This window comes from Aptenodytes patagonicus, chromosome 1, assembly GCF_965638725.1.
Source record: "Aptenodytes patagonicus chromosome 1, bAptPat1.pri.cur, whole genome shotgun sequence".
Classification (NCBI taxonomy): Eukaryota; Metazoa; Chordata; class Aves; order Sphenisciformes; family Spheniscidae; genus Aptenodytes; species Aptenodytes patagonicus.
Window position 1 is genome coordinate 198,455,834 of NC_134949.1, and position 17,401 is coordinate 198,473,234.

Below are 17,401 nucleotides of genomic sequence, written 5' to 3' on the forward strand. Positions count from 1 at the left end.
ATAGTCCTCTCTTCTCAGACAAACGTGAAAGCGGCTTAGCAAATATCTAGCTTCTCTAAGGATGGCTTGTGGTGTATATTTGAGTGAAGGATATATTTTTTTTAAAAAGAGTCCTCAGTTTAATGGGTAATTTTGCTTGAAAATGGTAAACTGCAAATTAAATGGCAAAAAGCAATTAATTATTGGAATGATAATATCCTTGTAAAGGTTAAGAGGTAATATAAATGAAGTTCCTGTGAGCACATTAATGGAATTACTATCTTCCCCCTTATAAGTGGCAACTGTAACGACCTTGCTAATTACCTTTTTCATCGCGAAAAGGAATATTGAAATATGTAGTTATATTGCAGAAGCACAATCTATGACTAGGTTATTTTGTTACAACATAATATAGAGAGACCCCTTTTACACGCAGTTAAGAGCTCTTCCCAGAGCACGCAGCTTTTGGTGGAAACAGGAAGCGATGCATTTGAATGACATAGGAAGAACAACTTGTAATTTGGAAGGATAACATGGGGCCAAAGCCAAAGATTAACGCAGACACACAGACCAAGATACACCCCTCTTCAGCTTGCTGCAGCTTCCCTGTGAGCGCGAGGCATGGCCAGAACACGATTCAACCCGCTGTGGCTGAATAGGTGCCTGTTGCTCCCCATGCGCAGTGCAGGGCAGGTAGCCTGGGCTCTACAGTCCAATCTGGGTCTCAGGTACTCCCTGTGCAGATTTTTAACATGTGGAGGTATAGGTGTATATGTATAATACATAAATGCATACCCATGTAGGTATATGAATGCTATATATGTACTGGATTTCCTATTGACAAGCCTTACAGAGCGCTTTAAAAAAATGAGCTTGGTCCTTCCCCCACTAAGAACATGTTTTGGACATTGATACACTGGAAAGTGGGTACTGTTTGGGTTTCAGCTGACAAAAGTTGGCATTACAATTTTTCTGTGAATGAATCCGTGCGAGATTTCAGAGGTTCCAGCTTCACGGAGTGCCTGAGATCTGTACGAACCTCAGGGTATGATGGGGAGGAAATGAGCTTCCACTTGTAAAATGAATTGGCCTTTGTCCCCAACAAGAGGATTTTCAGCTTTCCTTTCTAAAACCCCCAGAAATCATTAGCCTCATCTTTGGGAATGTGATGACCTAGATGCAAATGATTGCTAGAGCTCAGGGGGAGAGGCAGCTCCGCTCCAGTTCTGCGGCAAAAGGCTGGGGGGAGGAACGCGACGCTGCCTTGCATCCTGTTCGCAGGTACACACAGTTCATGCGAACTGTGCCACTAAAGTCACCGTTGCGTGTTCTGCAAATGCACCTCAGGAACCTCAAGATAGTGGCACAGGGCGGTAATGAAGCACTCAAATTTTGTGGAGAACAGAAACAAGCTCTGATCTCTGCCCCCACTTTTCACGCACACCCCCTTCTCCGTCTGCAGCCCGCATCAAACGCTTCAGGGGGGGCGAGGACCAAACCCGTGCCGTTTCCACAGGGCCCCGGGAGGTGTGAAGCCTCCCCGTGCTTGCAGACCGGCCTGTCCCCCCTCCCGCGCCCCCGCTCCCGGCCGCCCAGCGAGTGTCACTGTCGAGCAGCGCGGAGCTCCGCTCCCTCCCCTGGCGTGCCGAGCACACCGCGGGCTGTGAGAACCTGGGGACTAGCACGCTTCTGGCCCTGGTTTTCAAATGTGACGCTCAGCTGAAAGCCGATCCCTAACCGAGGCTTTAAATTAAAAGGAAAAATCTTCGTACTGTTGCATGCGTCGTTAAACAATCTCATTTCTCCGAACACACACACACACACACGCCACGAAGTGCAAGAAAACACCGTGGCAAGACATTCTCTTTGTATATTCCCCGCATCTTTCTTTAACAGCATCTAGGGAAGATAGACAGATGTTCCCCTGGTAAATAAGGTGCCACGATTAAATTATTTGTATTGGGTCTATATGCACAGAAAACAGTCTGCCAGTAGATGAGCATTTCTTACTGGGAAATCGCTCATTCATCATCCAGACATTCCTTATTTTTCAAAGTCCACTTGGGAACAGTGAAAATTTAGGATTGAAATCACCCCCGTGTTTTTCCTGAGTTTGTGCAGGACTAAGCCAATTCCCCGTCGAAGGAGGACGGGTCTGGGACCTGTCGTCTCAGAGCTCCATCACCTTGGCAGTGTTTGAGAGGGCAGAGCAGGCATTCCTCCCTTCAGCCGCGGGGCTGGTGCGGAATAAACCTCTCCAGCCTCTCCCACAGCCACCAAGCTTGTCAGCAACAGGACACAAAAGAGATAAGCAGTAGCTTGATTTGCTGTAGCTACTATTTTAGAGCCTTGCAAAACGCAGACCACCTGGTGGCTTTTATATAATAGATGATAAGTAACAACTTTATACAGATGAAACAACATAAGGAGGGTTTATGGCAAATAATAAAGGATGCTTCCCTTTTTTGTTTTACATCGACGTGTTATTTGTATGTGCATCCAGAGATTAAAAGACGGATGTTAGCAACAACAGCATTATATCCAGTGAGACAACTGTCCTTCAGAAATGTGTTTAGTTCTGTTCATGAACTGTCAATAGTACGATTTATAAAATTTACCACCATGAGAACCACCATAAAAATAAGTACTAATCACAATATAGTATTGGAATGGAAGTGGAGAGAGGATCTTTTGTTTAGAGCTAAGTTTTTAGGCCAGGATTCAGGTTTAGATGTGACAGCCCAAAATCTCGGGAGTCTAGTTCCACCCACAGTAGAAAACATGCAATGTGTTTGACTTGGAAGAGACACCATATGGATGTATTAGGATCTAGTGACTTGAATTTGTTTTCTTACCTTCCTTTGAGAAATTTGCAGGTGTTAGACTTGGGGTTCTCTTTTTCTGCCCGTTTAGTTGATTTTTTTTTTTCCAGGTGCTGTGGATTGGACATAATTTCAGGCAAATATTTTAATTATCAGATGATTTCCCTAACAGTACTTGTCTGTTTGGTTTTTAGTGGCTGTATTTGAATAATTGGGTTGACTTTCTGTTGCTCCCAGTACATAGCCTCAAGTCTATTGTTGTGCCTACACCTTTCTTTTTCATTTAAAATCAAGTACAGACACGACCTGAAGATCCAGTTTTGTAAGATGCTCGGAACCATGTTGGCACGATCACTCTCCTGCGGACCACACAAGAGAAAACCAGATGGTGGCCCGCAAGATAAAAACATCTTGTTTCTTTTTCTTGTCAAAGACTGAAGAATGAGATGGAGGTTCGCTAGCTGCTTCGTTTTCCTCGGGGTTTGGGAACATACGTACTCCCCTATGGCATTTTATATGACGGTGGATTGTCTTATAGGATATGCTGTAATGAAAGAGTCTGTGGCTGAGCCTGTGATGTGTATATTAGCCGGGATTGATTTAGGTACAGTGGCAGGATTTTCTCTCTTTATTCTGCTGTGCTAATGAGCTCCATCGAGTCTGTAGGGCCCCAGCTGTAACAGCAGCTTAGTCAATGGATTGGGGAGAAGAGAAATGGTAAAATCTATAAACATATTTTCCCGTCTCGCTGCTAGGGTAGTTTTCTGACAGCTTATTCGTGGGTGTTTGATCCAGTCTGACTTCCAGTGGTTCCAGCAGTGGGGAATCTGCAGCTCAGGTTCCCTCAACCAACTCTGAAGTTTTCTCATAAGCATATTGTCTTATATTTCAAAACACCAGAACCAATTTTAAAACCACCTGCTATTTCAGTATAGACAAGAGCCTGGGGACCTGGACTTTTGTTATCGCTCTGCTCTGAGGAGGTCTCTCTGCTTTTGTGGTTACAAGAGAGATTGTGAATCCTGAAGCACCATGTAGTAACTCCCTTTTTTTTTCAGACAGGGTAGATGTGGATTGAAATATTTCGGCTAACTTTTCCAGTAAAAATGCTTCTAAGCACAATGTTCCCTGAAAGGGGCAGCAAATGTTGATACAGTTGAAGCATACTGAGTTGTAAACATTAGGAAAAAAATGGAGTAAGGATTTGGATGTTAACTTACACACACAATGTGTTTAATTTGTTTCTAATCAAAACAAAACTCCTTCTCTGACAGAAAATGGATTGTGAAATAAAGCTTATTTCCCTACAAGTGTCTAAGTCATGCAGCCAGCTTGCAGGGGCATTCAGAGACCGTTGGCAAGATAAGATGCTTCAGGAGAGATGCAGAATTCAGCATTCGGTTTCCATGAGGGAATGCAGAATGGCAGCAGCTCAGGGAGTGAATGTAAAGGCCATATAAGGGAAGTAAACGAACTGCTGTAGGGATGCCATTAGCAAAGCAAACACTGACTTGGGGACCTTGGCATATACCATGGAAGAGAGAAACTGCATGAATAAATGCATCCTTGTTTGCTTCTCCCTAGCTTTACAAAGCCAGTTTTAACTGAGAAACTGTTTACATGTGTGAAACAGAAGTTTTTCCACAGTCATTTTAATGCCAAGCAATTTCTACCCATGTCTAATCCCAACACATGCCTAATTTAGACACATTTATCACAGTTTTATTATAACCGAGGCCCTTGGCTAAGGAAAGAATGTCAGACCGGGTCTTTAGGCAATTGTGGATTTAATAACAGTACTCGATTCTTCTCTTTCTTTACACCAAGAGTGCAGTTCAAATGTCACAATGTTAGCTTGGTTTCCCTGTCATTTCAGGTGTTGGTAAAATGAATAGCAGGAGGTAAAATACCTGAGCCAGGAAGGCACGAGAGTGGTAAATGAAGAGTGTCTGCACCCGTCTAGAAGTGCATAGCTCCTTGCAGAAGTAGAGACCAGAGAGCTTGTGCACTCTCTGGGGTGGAGGCTTGGCACCAGGCAGAAAGCTGATTTGAGAGGAGGGTGCTAGAATGGTATGCTGCGGAGCAGGCTCCAGCTCTCAGCCTTGGGAAAGTCACACCAGCTCCCTTTCTGTCAGCCACCCTGTGGGCACATTCACATTCATGTTTTGGTGTGGATCAAGAGCACGCTTTTGGAGTGAATCTCCAGACCATTCTCACTTACGACGTTTTGGTTTACCCAGCAGTGGTGAGTACACAAAGTGGATGCAGATGGCACTAAAGCAGAAGACAGGCGCCAGGAGTGCACCTGATGCATTCTGAGTGCTTATGGGGCCCTCAGTCCATAGGCCCAGGCTGCAGTGAATCTGAAGAAAAACCTATGGAAAAGTGTGAACATCATTCAGGTCCTCAGCACCAAGTGATCGGATCAGATTGATCCACATTACTTGCTAATATAGATGTATACTAGGTGGATGTAGCCTAGAGGTAGTCAGGGGGCATGGCTGTTTTGGGGGTATGCCTTCGTTGTCTTCCTTGTGAAGCACATTATTGCATACATTCTAGCACTCAGCCCATATTTAACCTACCTCTTTGATTCGAAGCACTTTTCCTTAAAGAATACGCTTGAAATGTTAGGATGGAAAACTCGATCTTGCTAGATACTTTCCAATCCATTTTTTATCCCTTGAGAAAATTTTCAGTAGTGTTCTGGTTTTAAGACTTTGCATTATGGGGAAAATATGGAAAGTCTTATGTAAAAAAATCCAATAAAGTAGCTTTGTAATTTAATTCTGAACATGACTGTTGTTACTATTAAATGGTGTAAACACAGACCGAGTGCAATAAACCTCACTTCCAGTTAGCATTAATAATATTAATGATCAGTACTTAAATCACATGCCATGTTCCAGGACTGTAAAAGAAACATTACCAGAGATTTTGCATGTCTGGTGCTGACATAATTTAAACCTGGCATAAAATTGTCTTGTCTGAAGGAATTTATTCAAGCTGCAGGGCGGAGAGGAAAAAGCAGAATAGGAAATCTCTCTTTCTCCCACAGGCTCTGTGTGCACCATCCCTCCCTGCCCCCAGAAGGCACCCCCTCCCCAAAACTTTCCCACTTAAGACACTGTGTAAGGACTGGAGCTCCTGTCTCCGTTTGACCTAACCCAGCCGGGATGAGCTGCTTGGTACTCCGGTCACATTTACTCTCGCTGTAGACCAGCTCCCGAACTGTTGCGATCAAAATGCTGGATCAGCAGCTCGCAGGCAGGCACGCGCGCACGCACACACACACACTTCTTATCACACGCACACCGTCAGGAGATTAGCCCGTATTTTCCCATGTAAGAGCGGCAGCTTCCCCCTTTCCTTCTAACACTCCTTCCCCGCCGGCTTTTTCCTCCTCTCCTCTCCTGCCCTTTCCTCCCCTCCGTTCCCGGCTCCACCGCCCCACGCACCCCGCAGGCAGCCGCGGAGCCGCGGCGGGCGGAGCGGAGCGGAGCCCGGCGGCGCCGCAGCGCTCCCCGCCGCCCCCGGACCGCCCCGGTCCCGGGCGGGCTCGGGGAGCCGGGACCCACCGCTCCGGCCCCGGCGAGCCGGGATCCACCGCTCCGGCCCCGGGAGGGCTCGGGGAGCCGGGACCCACCGCTCCGGCCCGGGGAAGGCTCGGGGTGCCGGGACCCACCGCTCCGGTCCCCGGGAACCGAGACCCACCGCCCCAGCCCCGGCCAGGCTCGGGGAGCCGGGACCCACCGCCCCAGCCCTGGGAGGGCTCGGGGAGCCGGGACCCACCCCCCCGGCTCCGAACCCTCAGAGCCGGGACCCCCGACCCGCCCCGGGAGGGCTCGGGGAGGTGCCCCCCTTCCCCCGTCCGCCGCTCCCGCCCCCGCCGCCGCCGCCCGGCCCCTCGCCCCCGGCCCCGTCCGCGGCCCCGCAACTGCGCCGTCCGCGGCGGGTCCCGCCCGGGGAGGCGGTGGCGGGGGAAGGGGGAGGAGAGGCGGCGGAGTGCATTGCCTCCCGAGGAATCAAACGGGGGGAGAGAGGAACGTGCGGAGGAAAGGAGGGAAGGACGGGCCAGGCTGGGGAGGGTCCCGGTCCCGGTCCCGCCCGCCTCGGAGCGCCCGCGTCGCCTCCGCGCCGGGACCGCGGGGAGAGTCGCTTGGGGCGGCCGCCACCCGCCGGCCCCGCGCCCCGTCTCCGCGCCCATGTGCTCCCGGCAGCCGCGGCGGGCAGCCCCCGCGCCCGGCGTGTCAGTAAGTAGCCCTTCGCCTCCCCGGCACCTTGCCCGGCCCCATCCCGTCACCCCCGGACCCCTCGCCCCTCCTGCTCCTCCCAGACCCCGGCCCTCCCGCACTCCCTGCGCGGCTGCATCCCCTGCTCCTCCCGGACCCTCTGCACCCCCTTCCTCTGCCGGACCGCTGCCCTCCCGCACTCCCTGTACGCTGCATCCCCTGCACGACTCCGGATCCCCGAGCCCTCAGAACCTCCTTCCCCTCCCCGACCCCTACCCACCCTGCACGGCCACATCCCCTGCACCCCCGGACCCTCTTCCCCTCCCGGATCCCCTTCCCCGCTCCGACACCCTGCCCGGCCGCATCCCTTGCCCGTTCCACCGGACCCTCCAGACTCCCTTCCCCTACCGGATCCCCAGCCCTCCCATCCCCTTGCCTTCCCGCATCCTACCCCTCCCGGGCCCCCGTCCTTCCCGGATCTCCCTGCCACCCCGGACCGCTCTCCTTTCCCGCCCCCCCGTCTTCCCGGCTCTCCGTCCTCCTGGCCCCCCGGATCCCCTGCCCTCCCGGCACCTCTGCCTTTCCAGCCCTTCCCCGCCCGCATCCCCCTTTCTCTGCCGGACCCCCTTCCCTTCCCAGCCTGCTCCTCCCGGACCCCCTTCCCCTCCCAGCCTGCCCCTCCCGGACGCCCTGCACCCCAGCCCGCCCCTCCCCGGTCCCCCTGGCACCCTCCCAGCCCCGCGGGCGCGGCGCCCTCTCGCCCGGCAGCCTTCCCCTCGCATCACCCCGGCGAGTTTTGGTTCCTGGCCGCCGCCTTCCCTCGGGGGGAGCCGGATCTCTCCGCCGCCCCCTCCTACCCCCGGAGGGGGGGGAGCGGGGTTTCGGGGCCGGAGGGGCGAGTCCGCCTCCCCGGAGAGCGCCCCGGCTGTAGGCTGGCAGCCTCCGGAAAGGCAAAGCTGCTGCCCCGCCGGAGCCGGCGGGTTTGCACGGTCCTACCCCTGGAAGCCTCCATGTTGTCCCCGATTTCCAGCCGTACCTCCTCCCCCGATTCAGGGAATGATCTTCCCCAAGTGTCGTGACCCACTTTGCCTTAGACGTTTGGTGCCACGCCAAGACACAGGCAGATTCTTCTCCAAAGATGCCTCTAGAGGGATGGAGGCACCTTATGCTCCTCTCCCAAGTTTTTACCCCCAGGAGTTTGGTGTTTTGCAGGTTGAAAGGCATTTCTGCGGATGGGCTACGAGTAGATAGGTGCATACTTCTTCAGTAGCAGCACAGGCCTTTTTTAACATTATAGAAAAGACTTCTTTTTCTTAGTGTTTTAAAAGTAAACACAACTTTTGTGTGGTACACATGCTTAATTTCACTTACAGACTCTTTCCCTACATTCCCTCCTCGTGCTGAAGTAGTATTAATTTTATTGCCTGTACATGTATTGAATTCACTGATTGGTGTCTAATCATGCTTAGAAAAAAAAGCCCCTGTAAATAGCTATAGGAATTAATTTGGCAGCAACTGTGAGAAATGATCATAAATTTACAAATGCATTTGGAGTAACGATCCAGCGTGGATTTAACAAGAAATACACCCCCAACCTTTGGGAAGCAGCGTGTAGGTTTCTATGACAGTCAAACACACTTGGTCACACTGGTACTGAGCTTAGAGGCTGGGAGTTGTCCGAGAAGGATGCAGAGGGCTTAAGGTTCCTGGGTTTGAGCTGGGAAGAGGCAAAGAAGAGAAGGAGCTGGGCTGAGTGCAAGCAGGAATATTGAGACCCCTGTGTTTTAATCATGTGCTGCTTGAGGTTACGTGGGAGTGAATCCAAAAGATGTGGCAATGTCTTCACCTACCAGGAGCCCGCCTGGAGTTGGGGTTACTGGCACTGCTGGACATCAAGTGATGGCAGACATTGGCACAGGGATGCCAACAACTTAAGGGAGTGCTGGAAAAAATGTCACCTCGTAACACTTCTCTCGAGGGTGTGTTAATGCGATTTACCTCTGCCACAAGGGTCTGATCTTGAAAAGCCTTAGGCACTGTGAGCAGTTCTGCACTGAAGCTGCGAGGCCATGTATAATGTGAAGTACCTTCCCCAGGCATTGCAGGAGGAAGGCCCGACTAGCTAAGGATAAATGAGACCTCGCCTTTTTTCTCTATCGGTACGGGAAAGATCAAGACGTACGGTGGAGAAAAGTGAGTAGGCAAGTACATGGGGAGCCCCTGAAGGTGGCTGCAGAGCGTTCCTGGATGCGCACAGCAGCCTGTGCCGGCTGGGCTGCCTGCCACCACCATCCCACCGTCCCTGGCAGCCGGTATCGCTGACAGCGATTCTAGCAGCTGCTTGCAAGGATGGGACAGAAAAGTGAGATATCTTAATGAAAAGGAAGGAAAAACACTCCTGCAGGAAGGAAAAACACTCTGGCAGATAAACATTTTTTTCTAATGTCAGTATTACTGAACTTGTATTTTTCTCCTTTTTTTGTGTGGTGCTATTTAATTAGGGACCTTTGACTTCATGATGGGAGGAAACATCCCCCCAGCTGTTAGGATCCGAGCTTCTCCCAGCGTGAGGATTTGTCAAGGCTGAGAGACTCCGGATTATCCATAAACCTCCTCTAAAATACACAGCTGCTTTTCTGTCTCCCCATTGCGAGGGGTCTTGGAGCAGATACAAAGATGGCCTCCAGCCTCACCTGTGCCGGCGTCGTCTGGGCCTTCCTCTCCTTCCTCTGTGCTGCCGCCTCCTGCGTGGGCTTCTTCATGCCCTACTGGCTCTTGGGGTCTCAGCTGGAGAAGTCGGTTTCCTTCGGCACTTTCCGGAGGTGTTCCTACCCGGTGCGGGACGAGAGCCGCCAGACGACCGTGATGGTGGAGCAGTGTGGCCGCTACGCCTCCTTTCAGGCCATCCCAAGCGCCGAGTGGAGGATCTGCACAGTGGTGACGGGCCTGGGCTGCGGGCTACTCCTTTTGGTGGCCCTGACGGCACTCATGGGCTGCTGCGTGTCCGAGCTCATCTCCAGGACCGTGGGCAGGGTGGCAGGAGGCATCCAGTTCCTGGGGGGTAAGTGCTCATGCAGGGAGGGGATGGAGACATCCAGGCTGTAGGTTTACATGTGTGGAGACTCCCCTGGTGCTTTGGGATGAGGAGGGGGTTAGTCAAACTTTCTGCTAGTGAGGAAGACCACTTGGCTCCCTCGACGGTTGAGCTGGTTGCCTGGATGCCTGAACGTGGCCGGAAGATGCAGCTGCCTGTGGTCACTCTCTTGCACTTAGTCCCCGCCCAGTCGTTGTGCAAGCTTTGTGAGTTGCATGGCAAGTTGATTTCTGTGGGCCAGTGTCTTTGCAGCATTTTTGTGGGCTGTCGTTTCCAGTGGAGCTCAGCCGGGATGGAGGTACCTGGAGAAATGTGGAGGCTGCAAAGCCCCATGGAGCATTGCTGTTTTGCAGAGGAGAGGCTGTGTGATGTGGGAACAATCTCTCTTCTTTCTCTTTCCTACCCCCATCACCAGCACAGCTCCCTCCACCTCTGCTGTTTGCAGCTGTGTGGATCTGGCAACAAGTCCGTGGCCCAGGTTTGAAGTGGGGATTATTTATCCCTGGTGGAGGTGGCCTACCATCACCCAGGAGGAGCCCCGCCGGGCTGTCTGACCCACGCTGCCTGCTGAGGGTGCTGCGGGTTTGTTGAGTCTATGGGCTAGACAGTGTGTGGGAGAATTTCCTCCCTTCCTTTTTTTATCTTGTAATTGTATGGAGTATTTGTAACTGTGGAGTATTTGAAGGGTATGAGACAATAAACAGGATCCTGAAGTGTGTTTTTTATAGGACAGTTCTCCCAGTAAATCATCACTCTCTTGTCATTGGTGACATGCAGCTCAGTGGCACTCACTTTCACCTGGTGAAAGTGCTCCACCGCCTGCATGTGCTCACCCCCGTAAGGGGACGTGTTTCCCCGAGCTCTTGGTGCCGGGGCAGCACAGGTACCAGCATTTTGGGTGTCCTGCAGCGTCCGGTCCCAGCCAGGTGCCCTGGCTCATGCTGTGGAGGAGCAGGCTGCAGCGGGACCCCCATCTCTCTCCCTTCCAAACAGAAACTTGCCCTGCAATGACAGTCTGGATACATCCCGAGTCTGCAGCCCTAAGGAAGCACAAGACAAAAACCCCTCTACCGTCCAGCTCAGGGTGGACAACTGGGGCAAGGAAAGGGCCCCGTGCCAAGCCTCCAGCCAGGCGATGCCAGTGTAGCTCCCTCCCGGCCACGGGGAGCCCTGCCTCCAACTTTTTGAGTAGTTTCTGTACTTTAGAGAAAACCGACCCCGTCGCTTCACCCTTCCCTCAGCTTTGCGACCCACAGGCATTCCTGTGTTTAATCTGTCTGACAATTTGAAAGTGCAGCAGCTGCTGGAGAGTTAACTGTGCTGGGAGCTGCGGCTTCTTGAAGCCTGCTCCATTATACAGTTCCAGCCGGGCAGTCAGGGGCTGGAGGGGATTTTCGGTTCGGTGACACTCTGCAAGCCCGCTTGGTCTGGCTATTTTCACTTAGAGCCATCACAGGCTTGTGCTTTAACCACCCCCCCTCTTTCCAACTGCTGGCTCAGTTCGTCTGGTTTTAATTTACGTTTGGCCCCTTTCTCGCGGCGGTGCTCCCTTGCCTGCCTGCGGAGTGGGGCCGGCCGTGCCTGTGTCTGCTTATAGCCACCCCAGCAAACATGGCAGCTCCAGCGGTGGGTGGCCGGCTGGGGGACATGGGAGGAACCCCGCACCCCTGGGACGCTGGTGTGGGCTGAAGGTGTGCACCCTTCTCCAAGGCGGGATGGTGGCTCCTGTGGAAGGAGGAGAGAGGTCCCTTCAGACCACACTATGGCCACCCCTGGATCTTGTCCCGGCTGAGCATGCAGCATCCCGTCCTGCCTGGAAGGGTGTGAGCAGGTAGTGCTTGTCCTTGGTAGGTGACAATTCAAAGAAATGTGAACTTGTGATATGAAATGAAAATTGCTAACAACTTTGCTTACAGTTCAGAAATTAGTTACACAGCATGTCTAATTTTCCCCTCTACTGGCTTTTATGGTTGTCTCGCATTTCACTCAGCACTGCTGGAAGTGTATAAGAAATGAACAAGGTGAGAACCCGTCATTTCTTAATGTGCTTAAAAAGTAACTGTGGGGACACGAGGGAGGGGCCAGGTGGTGAAAGCCAGTGATTTGGATGAACTGAAGGGACATATTAGGGTAAAGATCAGATCCTTACATCCTTAGTCAGATCCTTAGCTGCTATAAATCAGTATAGCTTCATTGTTTAAATGACATGACTACATTTATTCAGATGTCTAACTTAGGCACTAAAATTATTAGGTCGTTTTATGTCAAGGTAGCGCGAGCTGTTCACTTTATTTACTAAGCGGGAATGCCAGCTCTTTGTTACCTGTACTACAGTTGTAGGTTTAGTTATATACCACGATGAGCGCTTTGAATATGGCTCAGTGGCAGTATGGTGATTGTCATTTTAATTGGCCTCCACTTGGGGATCTAACTAAATCAAACCCTCACGAATATTTTTTTTTGATTGGGGAAGAGAACCCCATCCTATCTTTATATGAAGAAAAAGCCTGGGGAAATAAGCAGCCCACTGAGTGATGCTGTTAATTCGTCCTCATGTTAGGGCGAGGAGGTGGCTAGGCGGTTTCACTTTCTGTTTCTTTTCGTCTGAGTCACGTGCACTGACACCCTGCTGTGGCTCCAGCTCCAGTGGCGGAGGATGAGTGCTGGAATAAACCGTATTTCTCTGGAGGTTAGAAACCAGCATAAAGGCATGCTCAGTGTAGCTAGTTTACGGCTTTAGCGGTGTTCCATCAGTCTAGGATCCAGGTAATTTTCTCAACTTGATTTAAAAACACGGACTTGATGAGGAACTAAGCCAATTGACAACAGAGTATTATGGGAGGCCCAGGAGTGGGTGAGATGTACAAGCCCCTGAAGCTGTGGTGAGCCAAAGCACGAAGGTTGCTAAAACTAACTTACTCCAAGACTGGAAGCATTTTTACTGCTGTGAAGAGATGGCAGAGAGGTTTGCTTACCAGAGGTGGTAAGCAAACAGCCTGATCCTCTTCTTCTAGCAGTGCGAAGGAGGGGTACTCCAAGTAGGTCAGTGGAATAACACCTGTATAAAAGTAGTGCAGCTTGTAAATGGTGCCAAGGTTTTACAGCTGGGATTTCCCCAAGTTGTATGTGGCAACTCAGGGGAGTGAATTATTAATGAGTGCTTATACCATAAATCTGCTCTTCTCATAAAAATTGAATGGCAGAACCTGCAGATCCATGCAGAGTCAGAGGGGTCTTTAGATATGGGTTGATCTTACGTACTTAGTCTATATTTGCTGTTTCAGATAATCCTGGCTACAGAGCATACATGTATTTTAAGATGACTCTGGGATGATACACTGAGTTTCTGTTCCTATTAGGATGATTGCATCATAGACTTTTCCTCCCATTTGCAGTTATGGGAATGCTTCCTTTTCCATGCATGATTACGTGACAGCTCTGTAGCCATTACAGCAATTGCTTAGATGAAAAACAATGCTATTTTTAGCTTTTTCTAAGGAAATTTGGTAGTGGGTGACAAGAAGTAGCCAACACCCCAAGGCCAGCCATTTCTGCAGCGGTCTGCAGTCCACGGCCGGCAAGCTGCTGCTGGGGTGTCTCAGAACACGCTTCACGAACATTTCTGTTGGATTGCTTCAAAGAACTGACAACTGAGGTGAAAGTTATGCTGTCTGTAACCTCTTGAGGGCACAGTTATGTAGATGGATACAGTCTTCACTAGTAACAGTTAAGTGCAGTGTTTCTAGCTGGTTTCCTTTGAATGTTTGGAAGACCAAGGCATCTATAATGTAGCTAGAACAGATTGCAAGGATGTATCTTTGACCATAACTATTGAGGGCATGACAGCAGGAAGTGAAGTTTAACAAATCTATGGCAAATTGGAGTCTGTAATTATTGATTTTCTTTTCATTGTGCCGTGGCAAGTCAATTCCACTTCAATAGGGAAACTAGAAATTTGCAGGTAGGTAGCTCAGATATGACATACTAATTTGGTGAATAGTTTCACTCTCTGAATGCAGAGCAATGATTTTCAGAACATAGCAATAATTTTAAGAACATAATGAACTTAAAGGTTAGCCAGTTTTACGAGAGGCAGTGGATCAAAAGACACAAGTATTGCAAGGATGGTCAATTTAAAGAGTTTTATGCTGGCAAGGTGAAGCTTTTCATTAAAATGGTCACTGCACAGGAATTATAGATGAAATCTGCACTAGCTCAGAACTCCCTTTGGCTGTGTAGGACAGCTAAGCCAAGCTCAGAGGGGTACGAGTCCGAGGGAACAGAGCATGAAACAACCTGCTGACTTAGACACCTCTCTGAACCTGACATTTTGGCCCTGATTCGGAGTGGCATGTTAGAAGCCATCCCTCTCCATGATTACGGCGTAGCCATGTGGTTTGTGCTGTTATCTTTAGTACTGATCACTCATTGTTTGTAGTCAAGTAAAGCACAAGTTTTGCTGCTTCCTTCAGTAAATGAGCAAAGTTTTCAGCATTGCCTTCTCTTCCTCTCATTTCTCTATCTTGTTTCCCTTGTGTCTCATGGGAGTGCTGAAACTCCTGAAACTACGGTCTTTGAATTGCTGGTTAGAAAATCTGGAGAGCTCTTGAACTGGAGAGAGGAGTGATGAAAGGAGCGTTTGATTATTTGAGAAAAAGGGGACACACATCCTAACAACTTCTGATTTCATCTCAGAAAAAAAAATGTGGCTTTCTGGAAAAAGGTCTCAACACCACACAAAATTGCTGCAAAATCCTTTGCCCTGTGTCCCATGCCAATAGTGGCCATTATAGTTTCCATCACCTGTAGGCTGCTCAGGACAAGTGTTTGCTGGGTGCCGAGGGCAGAAGAATGAAGAGTGCTCCATCAAGATGAGGAGAACATTGACTGTGGGGTGATGGCTCTGTGTTGTCTGTGAGGAAATCTTAGAGAAAGCCTTTGAGATTTTTGGCTGGAGTTTTTAAAGAGACAGACCCAAAGGAGATATGCAAGTTCTTAGTGTATTAATGGCTGAATCTGACTTTGCATGTGAGACCATCGAGGTCTAAAATGTAGGGGGCAGAGAAGGGAAGAGCACTAAGTCATAGCACTGTGGGACCATGTAGAGAAGCTGTCCCTCAAAGGAAATGCTTGGGGGAACAGTTAAAGAAGTAAGAGGAGTCTCTTGGGAGAGATGTAGTCACTGAACCTAAATCGTTTCAAGAAATGTGGCTGGCAGTCAAAGACAATGTGTGGATCAAGGAGAACGAAGGCAGTCTTGGTTCTGAGACTGGCTAAGAAAAAGTCATTAGGGGCTTTGGTAAGGGTAGTTCCAGTTAACTACAGGGACTAGAAACTCCTGGGAAAGGTTTGTGTGGAGCTGGAAGAAAAAAACTGCAGGCAGTGGCCAGTAACTGTTATTTTGTCTGACAGCTGAAGTGAGACTTTCTGCTTTCTGCCTGGAAGACTAAGGTCAGGATCATTTTCTGCCTATAAGGAGAAAATGTAATCGAGAAGAGCCTTGCTGTGGACAGGGAAGATCTGAGGTGGTCAAGAAACTTGCAGGAAGGAAACGTTTACCTCAGACTCTTCTGCAGTTCTCCCAAGTCTATCTCATCCATTTCCCCCATCTTTATACATTCTTCCCAATTCCTCCTGAAATTTGTACCTGAAAAAACCCAGGCATAAAACCATGCAAAAATAGCCTTTTAGTTCTTTCATCCTCTTTAGCCTAAACTATTTTTCAAAAGGGCAACTTTTGGGGGCATACGAGGGAGGTGTATCTGCTTCTGTCCAACCAAACACTCTTTTTCACCCGCAAGTTAACTACTCAGGGCTGTTTTGCCACATCTTCCTGTCTTTCCTCTTGTCTGATGCAAAGCTTCAGTGACTTTGCTGTGCTCATGTAGAGATGTGACAGGGCGATCCTCATCATAGACAAAGACAAGCTGCAGGCTAGGTATTAATCCAGTGTATATATATCCATATACAAAGGCATTGCAAGAGGGGCATATGAAAGGAATAGATACACCACCAGGAGGTAACAGAGGAAGAGCAAACAAGGAACATGGCACTGTTAAATGTTGCTAGTGAGTGATTACATGTCATGTCATAGGCTCATAGATTCAGCAATAATAAGGTCAGCAGAGAACACTGTGACTATTTAGTCTGAGGTCTGCAGTAGCATGGGTCATCGGACAGCCTTCATATAATTTTGGTTTGAACAAAATATCAATAAATATTTGGTATATCTCTGAGAAAAAAACTTCTAGTCTGAATTTAATTAACTTCGAGAAAAGCAGGATCTTCATAAGTTGTTCCAGTGGTGGCTTATTCTGACTGCTTTTCTTCCAGATCATTAATGCAAATTTTAAAAATGTAGCACCAAGGATTTATCATTGCAAAATTACATTTTCCTGAGGATCATTATATTTTGGGCTTTTTTAAGATCCAACAGTTAGCTTGCCTTTAATCCATTTAAGCTGTGCTATGTTGTGGTTTCTTTACCAGAACAACCTGTATAGAAGCAGCTTCATATCTGGTATGTTTCACACCATTTATCTCTCCAGTTTTCTATAGGCATCCACCAAAAGATTAAGTTCAGTGTATAGTTTTGCAGCTTCATCCCTTTTCGACTTGACTTTGACTTGCTAAACTGCATCCTGTGACTGCTAGTGCTGATACTCAGTATCTGCTTCCCAGCACTACAAGGTGCCTTCACATACTGTGATACAGCACAGAGTCAATTTCTTGGATTTAGGTTTGGAGTCCAGATGAGTAAGGCAGGAAAGTGCTATTGTTTGGAAAGACGTTCAGAACAAGGGAATTTAGACAGTGATGTTATCTTTAAACAGATTTTCTAGCATATGTTTTACTGAAGATTAGCCAGCTCGCTCTCTGCTGTATTCAGACAGGAGTTAAAATATAGGACAAATTCAGGACTGAAGCTGAACTGATGCAATATATGTTCTCTGTCACTCTCAGTTTATAAATGACATTACTTAGATTCCTACTCTCTTAATGAGATGAAGCTTGTGTTGCTTGAATCTTTCCTCTATGCATGGGCCGCCAAATCTGACTGGAGGGGAATCACAGTTAGTAGGTACTTATCTGAAATAGGTAAGAAAAATGTACAGACTTAAATTCTGTATGCTCTTAAGGGAGGATCCCGTTTCCCATGACTGCCTTCACCTTGCTCGCAGAAGTGCCCGCTGCAGCTCTGCGAAAGGCTGCTGCCCCGACAGATCTAACAGCACAGCTTTTTGTGTGATTGTACCCTAAGGAGTCCTGCCGAA

At 49.2% G+C, this 17,401-nt stretch overlaps 1 protein-coding gene across 1 annotated transcript in view; it reads left to right on the forward strand.

The window, feature by feature from the left end:
* Positions 1–6,806: 6,806 nt before the first annotated feature.
* The window catches only part of LHFPL6 (LHFPL tetraspan subfamily member 6), a 143,771-nt gene continuing 133,176 nt past the window's right edge, over positions 6,807–17,401 (forward strand). Inside the window, exons 1-2 of the mRNA XM_076364195.1 lie at positions 6,807–7,054; positions 9,535–10,094. Of these exons, the coding sequence (XP_076220310.1) occupies positions 9,710–10,094 (385 nt within the window). The 5' untranslated portion in view covers positions 6,807–7,054; positions 9,535–9,709. The remainder of the gene's footprint in view (positions 7,055–9,534; positions 10,095–17,401) is intronic.